The sequence below is a fragment of the Pipistrellus kuhlii genome, unplaced genomic scaffold (genome assembly GCF_014108245.1).
Source record: "Pipistrellus kuhlii isolate mPipKuh1 unplaced genomic scaffold, mPipKuh1.p scaffold_m20_p_2, whole genome shotgun sequence".
NCBI classification, from domain to species: domain Eukaryota; kingdom Metazoa; phylum Chordata; class Mammalia; order Chiroptera; family Vespertilionidae; genus Pipistrellus; species Pipistrellus kuhlii.
Genome location: NW_023425515.1, coordinates 179,164,100 through 179,177,729, shown reverse-complemented (window position 1 = coordinate 179,177,729; position 13,630 = coordinate 179,164,100). Strand labels below are relative to the sequence as shown.

Below are 13,630 nucleotides of genomic sequence, written 5' to 3'. Positions count from 1 at the left end.
CATCTCCCACCACTTACTTCCTCCTTTCTGTTCCCTCTTCTAAGTCTGTCAGCTCTTGGAATACTTTTTTTTTAAATCTTCACCTGAGGATATTTTTCCACTTTTTTTTTTTTTTTTACTAGAGGCCCGGTGCACGAATTACGTGCAAAAGTAGACCTTCCTTCCCCCGGTGCCAGCACCAGCTTCCCTCTGGCACCCGGGACCTGGGCTTCCCTCGCTTCATCTGGAAGGTCGTCCAGAAGGATGTCTGGTCTAATTAGCATATTACACTTTTTTTTATTATAGATATATTGATTTCAGAGAGGAAGGGAAAGAGAGAGAAACATCAATAATGAGAGAAAGTCATCAATGGGCTGCCCCCTACTGGAGATCAAGCCAGCAACCGAGGCACGTGCCCTTGACTGGAGCTGAACCTGTGACCCTTCAGTCCACAGACTGATGCTCTCTCTATCCACTGAGCCAAACTGGCCAGGGCTTTCCACTTATTTTTAACGAGAGTAGAAGGGAGAGGGAGAGTCAGAGGAAAATATCAATGAGAGAGACACACACATTGATTGGTTGCTTCCCGTATGTACTCTGACCAGAACTGGGATATGTGCCTGAGCTGGAATTGAACCCAGGACCCTTCAGTCCACAAGCTGACGCTCTATCCACTGAGCTAAACCAGTGAGAGCTGGAGTACTCTTTGCCTGCTTCCACTTCAGGGCCTTTGCTCTTTCTGTTCTTCCTGCCTGGAACGGTCCTCCCTGGACTTCACAGACAGCCTTGTCACTCCCTCACCCTCTCACTTCCCCTGGTTTCTGTCCAGATGTCACTTCAGACCACCCTGTTTTTTTGTAATATATTTTTATTGATTTCAGAGGGAAAGGGAGAGAGAGAGAGAGAGAGAGAGAGAGAGAGAGAGAGAGAGAGAGAGAGAGAGAGAGAGAGAGAGAGAAACATCAATGATGAAAGAGAATCATTGATCAGCTGCCTCTTGCACTTCCCACATTGGAGATCGAGTCCATAGCCCGAGTATGTGCCCCTGACTGGAATCAAAATCAAACCCGGGACCCTTCAGTTCGCAGGCCGATGCTCTATCCACTGAGCCAAACAAGCCAGGGTGCTAGCACTTATTTAAATAATTATTAAGTGAATGAATTAATGAATGAATAAAACTTGACCAAGGCCATATTGGGACTTGAACCCAGATCTGTCTAATGCAAATATGCATACACTTACCTGTTAGGTTACACAGTTCCTCCTGGACTACCCTGTGAGGTGGGCACTGTGATGTGCTTCACTGAGCAGAAGGGGGAGCAGGGATGCGGAGCGGATTCAACTTGCCCTCAGGTCAGCTGACGTCTGGATTCATGTGTCAGGCAGGCACATGACCCCAGCCCACGGGGAGAGGAAATTCAAGGAGCCTGATGCTGACAGTGCACTGCCCATATGTGCTGACCATAAAGTCTTCTGGGAAGACTGGGTTCAAACTGCATTTCAAGCTTGTTCATTCCTCCCTGCCCTTGCTCAGCAGCCCTTCTGCCCTGGCCTCCCAGCTGCCGCTGTCCTTAGAGACCAGTTTCAGCACCCCCTCCTCCCAGGGGTCTTCTCTGACTCTACACCTTCTTGGATCCTGCTCCGTTGTGGTATCTGACTGACTGAGTGACTGAATCAATGAATGAGTGAACAGCACTTAGCCACGTTCATTCATTCATTCAACCATACATATTTACCGAGTTTCTACTTTGTGTCAAGCACTGAGGATACAACCATTGTTCCTGCCCTCAAGGGACTCAAGCCTCGGAGGGAGGGAGACGGACATCGCCGTGGACAAAGTGACATGTGACCTTACTGGCCAGGCACCGAGGGGCTTCTGCGGGCCCCGACCCTGAGGCCTGAGGAAAGGTGCTCAGCGCCCGTGGGAGGTGAAGAAGGGGCTGGGCGCCTAGCAGAGGAGGTGGGAAGAGGTTCCGGTGCAGGAATGGGTGAGGCGGAGGGAGCGGGCAGACTCGCTGGGCAGAGCCAGTGGAGAGGGTCCCTGCCACCCACACACCTTCCTGAGGCGCCTCCCGGTCCCCGGGGCCCCAGCTTCCCCTCCTGCCCCCGGAGGGAGGGGGCGAACAGGGACGGGCTCCTCCAGGCCCTGCTGCGGAGGAGACCCACAGCCCGGAATCCGACCATGTGGCTCCTCGTTGACTTGCTCAGAATCAGCCGGAAGGGAACGTGGGCCTTCTCGGATTCCCAGCCCGTCTAGCCAGAAGCAAACACAGCAAACGTGGCCTTGGCCTTGGGCAGACTTGGGAGGTAGTCTGTCTTCCTTGCTGAGTGGCCTTGGGCTGTGGCTACTTAACTCCTCTGAGCCTCAGTTTCCTCGTTTGTAAAAAAACGGGCAGGATAACAACATCCGCTCACGGGCAGGCGAGGAGGAGACACGACGATGTGATGGTGGCACAGTGAGTACTTTCCCCATCCCACCAGTTTGCCACAAGATAAACCCACTTGTGTGGGACCAGCCGGAACGCCAGCCTTGATGCCCTGCGTGCCAGAAGGCCAGGCTGCAAAGGGTGGAGTGGATCTGGGACGCAGATGTGCCTGCCTGACCCTGGCCCCTAACCCAGGTGGGACCTGACCACCTGGTCCTCTTAGGACCCCCTTTGCGGCCTCCTTTAGTGGCATACCGAGGGGGTTACAAACAGTGAGAAAAACTCAGATGTGAGTCCCAGCTCTGCTATGTGACTTGCAATAAGCCACACATCTGAACTTCACTCTAAAATGGGCACACTCACCCTGACCGGTTTGGCTCAGTGGATGGAGCATCGGCCTACGGACTCAAGGATCCCAGGTTCAATTCTGGTCAAGGACATGTACCCTGGTTGCAGGCGCATCCCCAGTAGGGAGTGTGCAGAAGGCAGCTGATTGATGTTTCTCTCACTGATGTTTCTAACTCTCTATCCCTCTCCCTTCCTCTCTGTAAAGAATCAATAGAATGTATTAAAATGGGCACACTGACCCTCACAAAGGGTTGCTGCCCAGAAAGCATAAGGAACAGCCCACCTGGCCTGGTTAATCTTAGCTGTCCAGTCCACAGGCCAACTGCACTCTGTTGACATACAAAACATTCCGCCCTAGCTGAAACCAGTTTGGCTCAGTGGATAGAGCGTCTGTCTGCAGACTGGGGGGTCTCATGTTCAATTCCGGTCCAGAGCATGTACCCTCGTTGTGGGCACAACCCCAGTGGGGGATGTGCGGGAGGCAGCTGATCGATGTTTCTCACTCATTGATGTTTCTAGCCCTCTATCCCTCTTCCTCTCTGTAAAAAAAAAATCAATAAAATATATATTTTTAAAAACAAAACAAAAACAAAACATTCCGCCCTTGCCAGTTCTCATAACTATAGCTAGTTCCCAATATTCTATTTTTGCCCCTAAAAGTTTGATTCCCAGTCCAGGCATATGCCCCCGGTTTCGGGCTGGATCCCAGTGTGGGGCATGCAGTAGGCAGCAGATCAATGATTGTCTCTCATCATTGATGTTTTTCTCTTTTTTAAAAATTGTTAATGTTTCTGTCTACCTTTCCCTCTCCTGTCCCCTCTGAAAGAAATAAAAATGTGTTAAAAAAGAATAGAATTAGCCTGGCTGGCATGGTTGAACATCGAGCTTTGAACCAGAAGGTTACAGGGCACATGCTGGGGCTGTGGGGCCTAAGGCAGGAGGCAGCTGGTCAGTGACGGTCTCTCATCATTGATGTTTCTGTCTCTCTCTCCCTCTCCCTTCCTCTGGGAAATAAATAAATAACAGCATTTTTAACAGTTTAATTCCAGGCCACTATTTGGTTGCAAAGCCTCCATGCAGATCTTCCCTGAGTCAGTCAGGTCAGCACGTGGCCCCTTTTCGTCCACAACTGCCTATGGAATCACAGTTGTCTGTGACAGACCCTCCCTTCCCCCAACCGATGGACGGAGTATGACGTAACCTGCACCTGGGGGCCGGACATTCCTGAGCGCCTGGCCAGGCACTTTACATGGACTGTACATCGAACCACCAATCAGCACCTGCCAAACACCCTAAGCCCCCCATCCTAAGTCCCTAGGTCCCTAATCATGTGCCTTTCAGGAAACCACCAAACAGCGTGTGCCGAGTGCCGAGCCCCATCCCTTCCCTTTCCTCCCCTCAGAAGGCGCCTTCACCCCGCCATGTGCTCTCTCCCTTCGCGAGGCAGCCCGGCCGGGTCTTCTCCTCCAGCAAAGCCTGTGTCCTGGCCTCCGGCCTCGGCCTCCTCTTTCAGTCTGTCTGTCCTGCCTGTTTCCAGGCCGGTCCCCGCCTCTGCCTGGGCCTGAGGTCCAGCACAGGCCGCAGGAGGAGGCAGCGGGGGCTGTGGAACCTTGAACCCCAACAGGGAGCCGGGAGCCCCCCGGGTCAGGACCAGTGCGGCTCCAGAAAGGCCCCGTCCTCATCCCGTCCTCCCCCTGGGGACAGGAACGAAGCACCTACAACCATCCTCTCTCTGAGTGGGGTCTCCAAACCCAGCAGCAGGGCCCACCCCGGACTAACAGGAGGGGGGGTGGAGAGAGAAACCATCCCAACATACAGAAGAATGAATGGGGTGCCGGCCCAGCACCGCAGCTCAGGGCGGCGCACGCTGGATTGTCTGGATTCTCGCTCCTCCCCAGAAGCGGGGTCCCTCGCACCCCATTTCACAGAGGAGGAGACTGAGGCTGCGGAGGAAGCGGTTGCCCAGGGGTCTTCACCGGCCGGTCTCCTGGGAGGCAGGGCTCCTGGGCGGACAGCACCGGGGGCTCCGGTCTCCGCCCGCGGGTGGCGGGTCGCCCGGAGCCCCGGGGGCGGGTCGCTCGGCCCCGTGGGGGCGGGGCGGGGCGGGGCGGGCGGACCTCCGGGCCCCGGCGCCGGGCGGGACGGGGCCCGGGGCAGAGGCTGCGGCGGACGCGGGCGCGGATGGCGGCGGAGCGCGGGGCGCCGGGCTGCCGCTACCAGTTCCGGGTGGCGGCGCTGGGGGACGCCGCGGTGGGGAAGACCGCGCTGCTGCGGCGCTTCGTGGCGGGCGCGGCGGGCAGCCTGGAGCCGGGCCCGGAGCGCGCGGCGCCCACGGCGGGCCTGGAGTGCTACGGGCGCGCGCTGCGCCTGCCGGCCGGGCCGCGCGTCAAGCTGCAGCTGTGGGACACGGCGGGCCAGGAGCGCTTCAGGTGGGCGGGGAGGGCCAGGAGCGGGGGCCCCTCGGTGAGGGCGCGGGCCTCAGTCCTCCCCTTGGTCCCGCCGCCGGCACCGCCAGCGGGGCGGCCAAGCCCAGCCGGACGCTGAGACCTGTTGCGCCTCCCCCCAGCCCCCACCCCGCACCCCGCCGGGAGGGTCAGGCCTGGGGATGGGGGGCACCCCACACTGAAACCTGGAGGGGATGCCGAAACAGGTTTGGCTCAGTGGATAGAGCGTCGGCCTGCGGACTGAAGGGTCCCGGGTTCGATTCCGGCCAAGGGCGGACACAGCCCCAGTGTGCAGGGATGTTTCTCTCTCATCGATGTCCCTTAGTCTCTCGCCCTCTCCCTTCCTCTGCAAAAAATTAATAAGAAAGAAACCCGTTGGGGTGAATGATGTGGGTGCCCAGGGAGCCCGCAGGAGCGCAGAGAGCCAGGCCCAGGGATGGGGAAGGAGGCGAGGATGCCTGGGAGTTTGCGGGGCACAGAAGGGGGAAGCGCACTCTCGGGCAGGCGAACATCAGGCCGCCTCCGGGGCTGGAGGAGCGGTCCGCACAGGATGTGCATCCAGCTTACAGTACTCCCTGACTGAGCAGAGCGCTCCTGGGGGAGAGACAGGCAGGTGCAATGGGCTCTGTGATGGGGGCAGGGGGGGGGGGCAGTCAGTGGATGCAGGGCAGCTAGCTCCTAAGGTGACCAGACGTCAACAATTTGTCCCGCGGGACAGTTGTTGAAAATCGGGACGTCTGCCGGGACCGGTTTGGCTCAATGGATAGAGCGTGGGCTTGGGGACTGAAGGGTCCCGGGTTCGATTCCAGGCAAAGGCATGTACCTTGGTTGCGGGCATATCCCCAGTGGGGGTTATGCAAGAGGCAGCTGATCAATGACTCTCTCTCATTGATGTTTCTAACTCTCTCTCCCTTCCTCTCTGAACAAAAATCAATAAAATATATTTTAAAAAAAAGAAAAGAAAATTGGGACGTCTGATCACCTTACTCTTTTATATATAAAAGATGTCATTCTTTTTTTTAAAAAAAAATATATATATCTTATTGATTTTTTACAGAGAGGAAGAGAGAGGGATAGAGAGTTAGAAACATGATGAGAGAATCATCGATCAGCTGCCACTTGCACACCCCCCACCAGGGATGTGCCTGCAACCAAGGTACATGCCCTTGACCGGAATCGAACCTGGGACCTTTCAGTCCCCAAGCCGATGCTCTATCCATTGAGCCAAACCGGTTTTGGCTGGTCACCTTACTCTTGCCCCTGGGGGTGTCTAGAAGGTACCAGGCTCTCCCAATTCACTGCTTCCTCCTCGGTCCCACCAGGTGCATCACCAGGTCCTTTTACCGGAACCTGGTGGGTGTCCTGCTGGTCTTCGATGTGACAAACAGGAAGTCCTTTGAACACATCCCGGACTGGCACCAGGAGGTCCTGGCCACCCAGGGCCCCCACAGGGCAATCTTCCTGCTCCTGGGCCACAAGAGCGACCTGGAGAGCGCCCGCTGCGTGTCGGCCCAGGAGGCAGAGGCGCTGGCTGCCTCCCTGGGCATGGCCTTCATGGAAACCTCAGCCGTAAACAACTGCAACGTGGACCTCGCTTTCCAGACTCTTGCCACCGCCATCCAGCAGGCCCTGCAGCAGGGGGACATCAAGATGGAGGAGGGCTGGGGGGGCGTTCGGCTCATCCTCAGGCCTCCAGAGCCCAGGCCCCCCAGCAGGAAGCCGCCTGCGGGCCCATGCCAGTGTTGACTCCGGGAGGAAAAGGGTTATAACAGTGCCAACCTCAGATGCGCTAGTGGGATGGAGACTGTCTTTCCAAAGGGCAGATGGCGGAACCTGCCCAAAGGGTTCATATAAACAATGTCCTGGCATCGTCATGGCTCCTGGATTTTGGGTCTCGGAGCTCAGCCCCTTTGCCCCAGAAATGTCTAGGCTCTGGCCAGGCAGCTCTGCTGGTTAGAGTGTCACCTCCATACAGTTAGATCGTATACAAGTATCAACTAATAGTGGAGCAATAAATCAATGTCTTCCTTCCTCTCTAAAATCAATCCATGAAAGCAAGTTCTAGAGGCAGGTATACAGCTTCCTGTTGAGCCTGCTTCCTCATAAAACACCCTGCCTCGAGGGGGTGGGGGATGGGGAGGTGCAGGAATGAGACGATGGATGGGATATGCTCAGCCAGATCCTGCCACTTGCTGAGAACTAAGTGATAAGAACTGTCATCACCGCTCCTCTTGGCTGGGATGTGGCCATTTCCAGCAGCATTCCGGGGCTGGGACGCTGAGACGCCGAGTCTGTACACGGGCCGCGGGCCACGCAGGTGAGGGTGAGTGCGGGGAATTCCAGGGGGGCCTGGCTCAGAGCCTCCTTAGGCCCTCAGGCTTGGCTGAGTCTGGGCATGGAAATAAGCTGTGGCTGTGGCAGCCCACTGCCCTTGGTCTAAGGCAGGGACTGAATCTGGATCTGGGAGGCAGAGCTGAAGAACCCAGAGCCTCCTCCTCCCCCTTACACCCCCCCCCCCCCCCCCCCCCAGCCCTCCAGCTGCTGTGAGTGCTGAGGAATGAGGAAGACACTCTGGAAACTCCCAACCCCTCAGGGCAGCCCACATCCAGTGTGGATCTGATGGGGGCAGGGTATTCAGAGGGCAGGCCTTCTTGTCCCAATGCTGAACAACTCTGAAGATCAAGCCTTGCTTTATCACTCACTAGAGGCTGGTGCACAAAATTCATGCACTCTGTGGGGGGCGGGGGGTCCCCTCAGCCCAGCCTGCACCCTCTCAGCCTGGGAGCCCTTGGGGGATGTCCAATCGATGGCTTAGGCCTGCTTCCAGCCTTCAGTCGGACATCCTTAGCGCTGCCACGGAGGTGGGAGAGGCTCCTGACATTGCCACTGTGCTCGCCAGCAGTGAGCCTGGCTTCTGGCAGAGCGGAACGCCCCCTGTGGGAGTGCACCGACCACCAGGCGCAGGTCCTGTGCTGAGCGTCATAGAGACCAGTGGTTCTGTCGTTTGGCCAATTTGCATATTAGCCTTTTATTATGTAGATAGGCTTATGGAGTCCACTGAAGCCATTGTTGTCACATCACAGATAGATCCTCCCACTGCTCAGTCCTGCTTCCCTTCTTTTCTCCCCCAAACAGGTTTATTTTTTTAGATATGTTTTTATTGATTTTCAGAGAGAGGGAGAAAGCGAGATAGAAACATCAGTGATGAGAGAACCATCAATTGGCTGCCTCCTACATGCTCCCTATTGGTGACTGAGCCCACAACCTGGGCATGTGCCCTGACCTGGAATCCAGCAGCAACCTCCTGGTTCATGGGTCAACCACTGAGCAATACCAGCTAGGCCCGAGCAGTTATTGATCTCAATAATGCCCTTCTACAGATGACCCTTCAATAGCATGATTTTGAACTATTTGAACTGTGCAGGTCCGCTTATACGTGGATTTTTCCAATTGACCCATGTAGTTCAAACCCGTTATTCAGGGTGAATTCCATGGATGGGTCTGTGGGGATGAAGGAGGTCAGGTATAGTTACACCCAGATTTTCTTGTTTTCTTTTAAAAAATATATATTTTATTGGTTTTGTACAGAGAGGAAGGGAGAGAGATAGAGAGTTAGAAGCATCGATGAGAGAGAGTCATTGATCAGCTGCCTCTTGCACACCCCCTTATGGGGATATGCCCACAACCAAGGTACATGCCCTTGATCGGAATCGAACCGGGACCTTTCAGTCCCCAAGCCGATGCTCTATCCATTGAGCCAAACCGGTTTCAGCTACACCCAGATTTTCTATTGCACAAGTCAGCCCCCTTAACCCCAGAGTTGTTCAAGATCAAATGTAAATGTTTACACACTAATCTCAGAATTTGCCTCCTGTGGACAAGGCAGGGCATGTCCTGGAGCAATCAAAGATGACTTCACAGAGGAGACGGTGCTTGTGTTGGGAAGAATCTCAGCAGGTGTAGAGGGGGTGTCTTGAGGATGTCTTTGGGCCAGTGGGCATGAGAAGGGCATGGACAGTTGCCATAGCAAAAAGAGCACTCACTGCCCTGACCGGTTTGGCTCAGTGGATGGAGCGTCGACCTGTGGACTAGGGGGTCCCAGGCTCGATTCCGGTCAGGGGCATGTGCCTTGGTTGCGGGTAGGTCCCCAGTGGCGGGTGTGCAGGAGGCGGCTGATCCATGTTTCTCTCTCATCAATGTTTCTAACTCTCTGCCCCTCTCCCTTCCTCTCTGTAGAAATCAATAAAATATATTAAATAACAACAACAAAAAAGAGCACTGACTACTTAATTTTGTGACTTGGAGACAGTTACTGCACCTCTTTGAGCCTGTTTCTTTCTCAGTAACGGGTGGCTGACACTCCCTCCATCCTAGGGTTCTTGGGAGGTTTTCAGTCAGGATGAGTTTCTTAGCTTCCTCCCTATGACAACTGGAACAGGTGGTGTCTCCCTGTGCACTGCTTTCTCCCTGCCTCCTCTTCCAAAAAGGTCTTCACTGATCCTTATGACAATCTTGCAAGACTGACACAATTATCCCCATTTCAAAGATGGGAAAGCTGGGGCTAGAAAAGGGACATGATTTGCTTTAGAGCATATTATTATTCCTTCATCAGATTTTTGAAAATGAACATCCACTCTGTTCTGGGCTCTGGGGATACAGAATTGCCTCTGGGGCTGACATTCTAATGGGAGAGAGAGAGAAAAAAGAGTAAATAAGTGAACCAAACTATTTCTAGTTGTGGTGTCATAAAGAGCACAGATAAGGGAGATGGGACAGAGTGATGTGGTCCTTTAGAGCAGATCTCTCATCTCTGAGGAGATGACCTGTGAGCGGAAACCTGGAGGAGAAAGAGCAAGCGCCGAGAGATCTGGGCAGAAGGAACAGCTGCCAGCACAAACTGAGCACTTATTTTATTTTTTTTACTTTTATTCATTGACGTAAGAGAGAGAGGGGAATGTTGATTTGTTCTTATTTATGCATTCATTTGTTGCTTCTTGTATGTGTCCAAACCTGCAACCTTGGTGTATCCTAGGTTGCAAATAGACCGAAGGGCAGAACAACCAAACAACTGGTTGCTAATACGTGCGCTGACCATCCCATGTGGAACATGGTGGGCATTGCTGCAGTGGGATGGTGGAACAGGTGAGGTGGGGCACCAGACCAAAGCAGGACGCAGGTCGCTGTCATTGGGGTGAGCCTCTGGTGTTTACTGAAAATTCTTTGCTCCCACATGCTGCAGTCCCACCCAGCGCTCTCACCTGCAACCAGCGTCAGAGACACCACTCACACCAGGTCCAGATCGCTTGGCACCATCAGCGGGTGTGAGTGGCTGCTGCCAGCCCCCGTCACCCCTGAGGGCTTCTCCAACTCCCCCTGCTCCTGAGGGGTGATCGGGGCAGCAGCCACTGCTCGCACCCACTGACAGCTCCAGCCCTGCTCATGCCTGCTGCTGGTGCCAGCCCCAATTGCTCTGTGCCATCAGTGGGTGCACGTGGGGCTGAGCGTGTGGGAGTGGTGGCGGCGAGATTGGCGCTGCCAGCAGACAGGGACTAGGGGCCATAGTTGGAGGGGCTGGGCAGGGGTGGAGGTTGGTGTCACCCAGTGAGCTGCAACCCGCCCTGTGCCCACCAAAGCCTCGAAGCCCACAGTATCTTTCAAGGTGCACAGACTCGTGCACTGGGCCCCTAGTGTAATGTATAAGGTAGTTACTTTAATTTTCCCTTTTACTGATGTGGAGAACGAGGCCCATAGAGGTTAAGAAGCCAGTAAGGTCTGGCTGGTGGGGCTCAGTGGTTGAGCATCAATCCATGAACCAAGAGGTCATAGGTTTGATTCCTAGTCAAGGCATATGCTCAGTTGAGGGCCTAATACCCAGTAGGGGACATGCAGAAGGCAGCCAATTGATCCTTTCATCAATGTTTCTATCTAGCCTTCTCCCTTCCTCTCTAAAATAAAATTAAAAATCAATCAATAAATAAAAATTAAAAAAGCAGCAGCCAGTAAGTACAGGGAGAGCCTGGAGTAGGGGTGTCGAACTCAATCAGAGAAGGGGCCAAAATCTAAAATCCAGCCTAAATCGCGGGCCGAATGGTTTACTGAACAGTCATAAACTGTCATTGTGATGGAAACGCAGCGGAGTGCAGTGATGACAGCGCGGTGTGGGCCACATTGCAAGGCCTGGCGGGACGGATTTGGCCCGCGGGCCTTGTGTTTGACACATGTGGCCTGGAGGCTAGCTGGAGCCCTAGCGCTAGAATGAAGCGAAGCAGCCGGGAGTGCCCTTAACTTGCTGTGGTTTTTAGTCTCCAGGAGCTTCCCGCCCAGGATATAGGTCCACACGGGAGCTTGCCTGTGGGCTAAGCAGCTAATCCTGGGGATGGAGGTGGGATTTGACTGTCAGTTGCTCAAAACAAAGCCCCACATCCCTGGAGGAGGAAGAAAAAAATGTCCATTCCCTCTCAAAATCCTGGCCAAGTATTGAAGAACCAGCAGGAAGCCTGCCACCCAGGCCAGGGGCTACCTCTAAGGCAGAGAAAATGTCAGGTTTCCCCTCTGTAAAGAGGGGATAATAGCAGCTTTTATCTCACAGTTATGAGGATTAAATGATTATATGAACCCCTCAGGGAGGGGCTGCTGCTCTGTGAGCCACTCCTTTTGCTTGTTGCTTATTATCAACCCTGCAGCGACCCTGTGAGGTTACTTAGCTTAGAGGGCAGAAGGCCGCATGCCCAGGGTGGGGCGGAACTGCACCAGAGATGGACACTCCAAGCCAGAGGATTCCTTACAGCTCACTGGGTGATACCCTCTCCTAAACCCTCAATCCTGTCACCCAGGCCCGTGAGGGCACCGCTTCCTTTTTATTTTTTATTTTTTTATTAAATTATTATCTGTGTACATATACCATACATGCCATCCCTCCCCAGAGTTTTGTGTCCATTGGTTGTACTTATATGCATTATACAAGTCCTTCAGTTGATCTCTTATCTTCCTCAGATCTCCCTCCCCTCCCTGACACCGCTTCCTTTTCAAACGTAGCCCTCTCTCTCTCCACTTTACCGCCCACCTCCACTCCAACCAGGCAGCAGCCTTCTGATGAATTTCTGCTTTTACAGTTTCTCCCTCTCTTCCTCTCCAGTCTGTCTGTTCTCCACTGCCTGGCCAGTGATCTTTTCAAAATGCAAAGCAGACCATGTCCACGCTCCTGCTTAAAATCCTTCAGTGTTAGTTTTTGGATCAGGACTCCCTTTGCTGGGGCCGACAAGGCCCACCATGGCCTGGCCCACCACATGCCTCAGGGATGGCACACATGCATACGAGAGATCCTTTGGTTCAGCGGACAGAGTGTTGGCTTGCGGACCGAACCCCACCTCCCGCCGTTCAATTCCAGTCAAGGGCACGTCCCTTGGTTACAGGCAGGTGCTGCAGGAGGCAACCAATTGATGTGTTTCTCTCACATCAATATTTTTCTGTCTTTGCCTCACTCTTTCACTCTCTCTAAAAATCAATGGAAAAATATCCTCAGGTGAGGATCAAAAAAAAAAGATTATGGCTCAACTGGTCAGACCCCCTCCCCCGGGCCCTGTGAACTTCTCCTTTGTAGTGTATCACAATGAGTTTTTTAAAATTACATATTTTTATTGATTTTTTTTTTTTTTTTTTTTTTTTTTTTTTTTTTTTTTTTTTTTACAGAGAGGAAGGGAGAGGGATAGAGAGTTAGAAACATCAATGGGAGAGAATAATCGATCAGCCGCCTCCTGCACACCTCCCATTGGGGATGTGTCCGCAGCCAAGGTACATGCTCTTGACTGGAATCAAACCCGGGACCCTTCAGTACACAGGCCGACGCTCTATCCACTGAGCCAAACCGGTTTCGGCCACAGTGAGTTTTATATTTACCCAATCACAGGATTGCTCCCTGCGTTTTTATTTTACTCATCACATAACCCAGTGCCAGGCCCGGGCCCGGGCCTGGGCCCAGCTCACAAATGCGTGTTGAGTAACAAGGTCCTTCCACATGCAGATGGAACAGAACTCAGGTGAAGCTACTTACTTACCTGTCACACACCTGACTGAGAATTGAGGTCTCTTGGCTCTATCCCAGCTCTTTCCACTAAACTGCCTGAATGCTCCATCCCCTTCTGTCCTCAATGGAGGATTTAACACTAATTCTGGACTCCTTGGCTCCCGAGGTCAGTGACTGGCTCCTACTATCAAAACGTGGCGGGAGGCCTTCTGCTCTTTGATGTCACCAACAGGACATGGCATCCAGGGATTCTGGAGAAAGCGAACCCTTCGGCATCCTCTTCCTGGCGGCAGGTAAGAATGACCTGGTGGCTGACGGATGGCGCTAGGAGAAGGGGAGAAGCTGGTTGCCTCTTCTTTGGGGGCTCACTATGTTGAGGCTTCAGCCAAGAGCAAGAGTACCAGCAGCAC

At 53.8% G+C, this 13,630-nt stretch overlaps 1 protein-coding gene across 1 annotated transcript; it reads left to right on the top strand.

The window, feature by feature from the left end:
* The first annotated feature begins 4,867 nt into the window (after nt 1-4,867).
* Nucleotides 4,868-8,015, top strand: RAB42 (RAB42, member RAS oncogene family). The gene is made up of 2 exons (XM_036445187.2): nt 4,868-5,182; nt 6,520-8,015. Exons 1-2 carry the CDS (start codon nt 4,935-4,937, stop codon nt 6,941-6,943), a joined length of 672 nt encoding a protein of 223 aa, XP_036301080.1. The 5' UTR covers nt 4,868-4,934; the 3' UTR covers nt 6,944-8,015.
* The last annotated feature ends 5,615 nt before the right edge of the window (nt 8,016-13,630 follow it).

Coding starts and splice junctions, on each gene's coding strand:
- RAB42 (XM_036445187.2), top strand. CDS start 4,935: ATGGCGGCGGAGCGCGGGGCGCCGGGCTGCCGCTACCAGTTCCGGGTG. Junction 5,183..6,519: donor GCGGGCCAGGAGCGCTTCAG/GTGGGCGGGGAG, acceptor CGGTCCCACCAG/GTGCATCACCAGGTCCTTTT.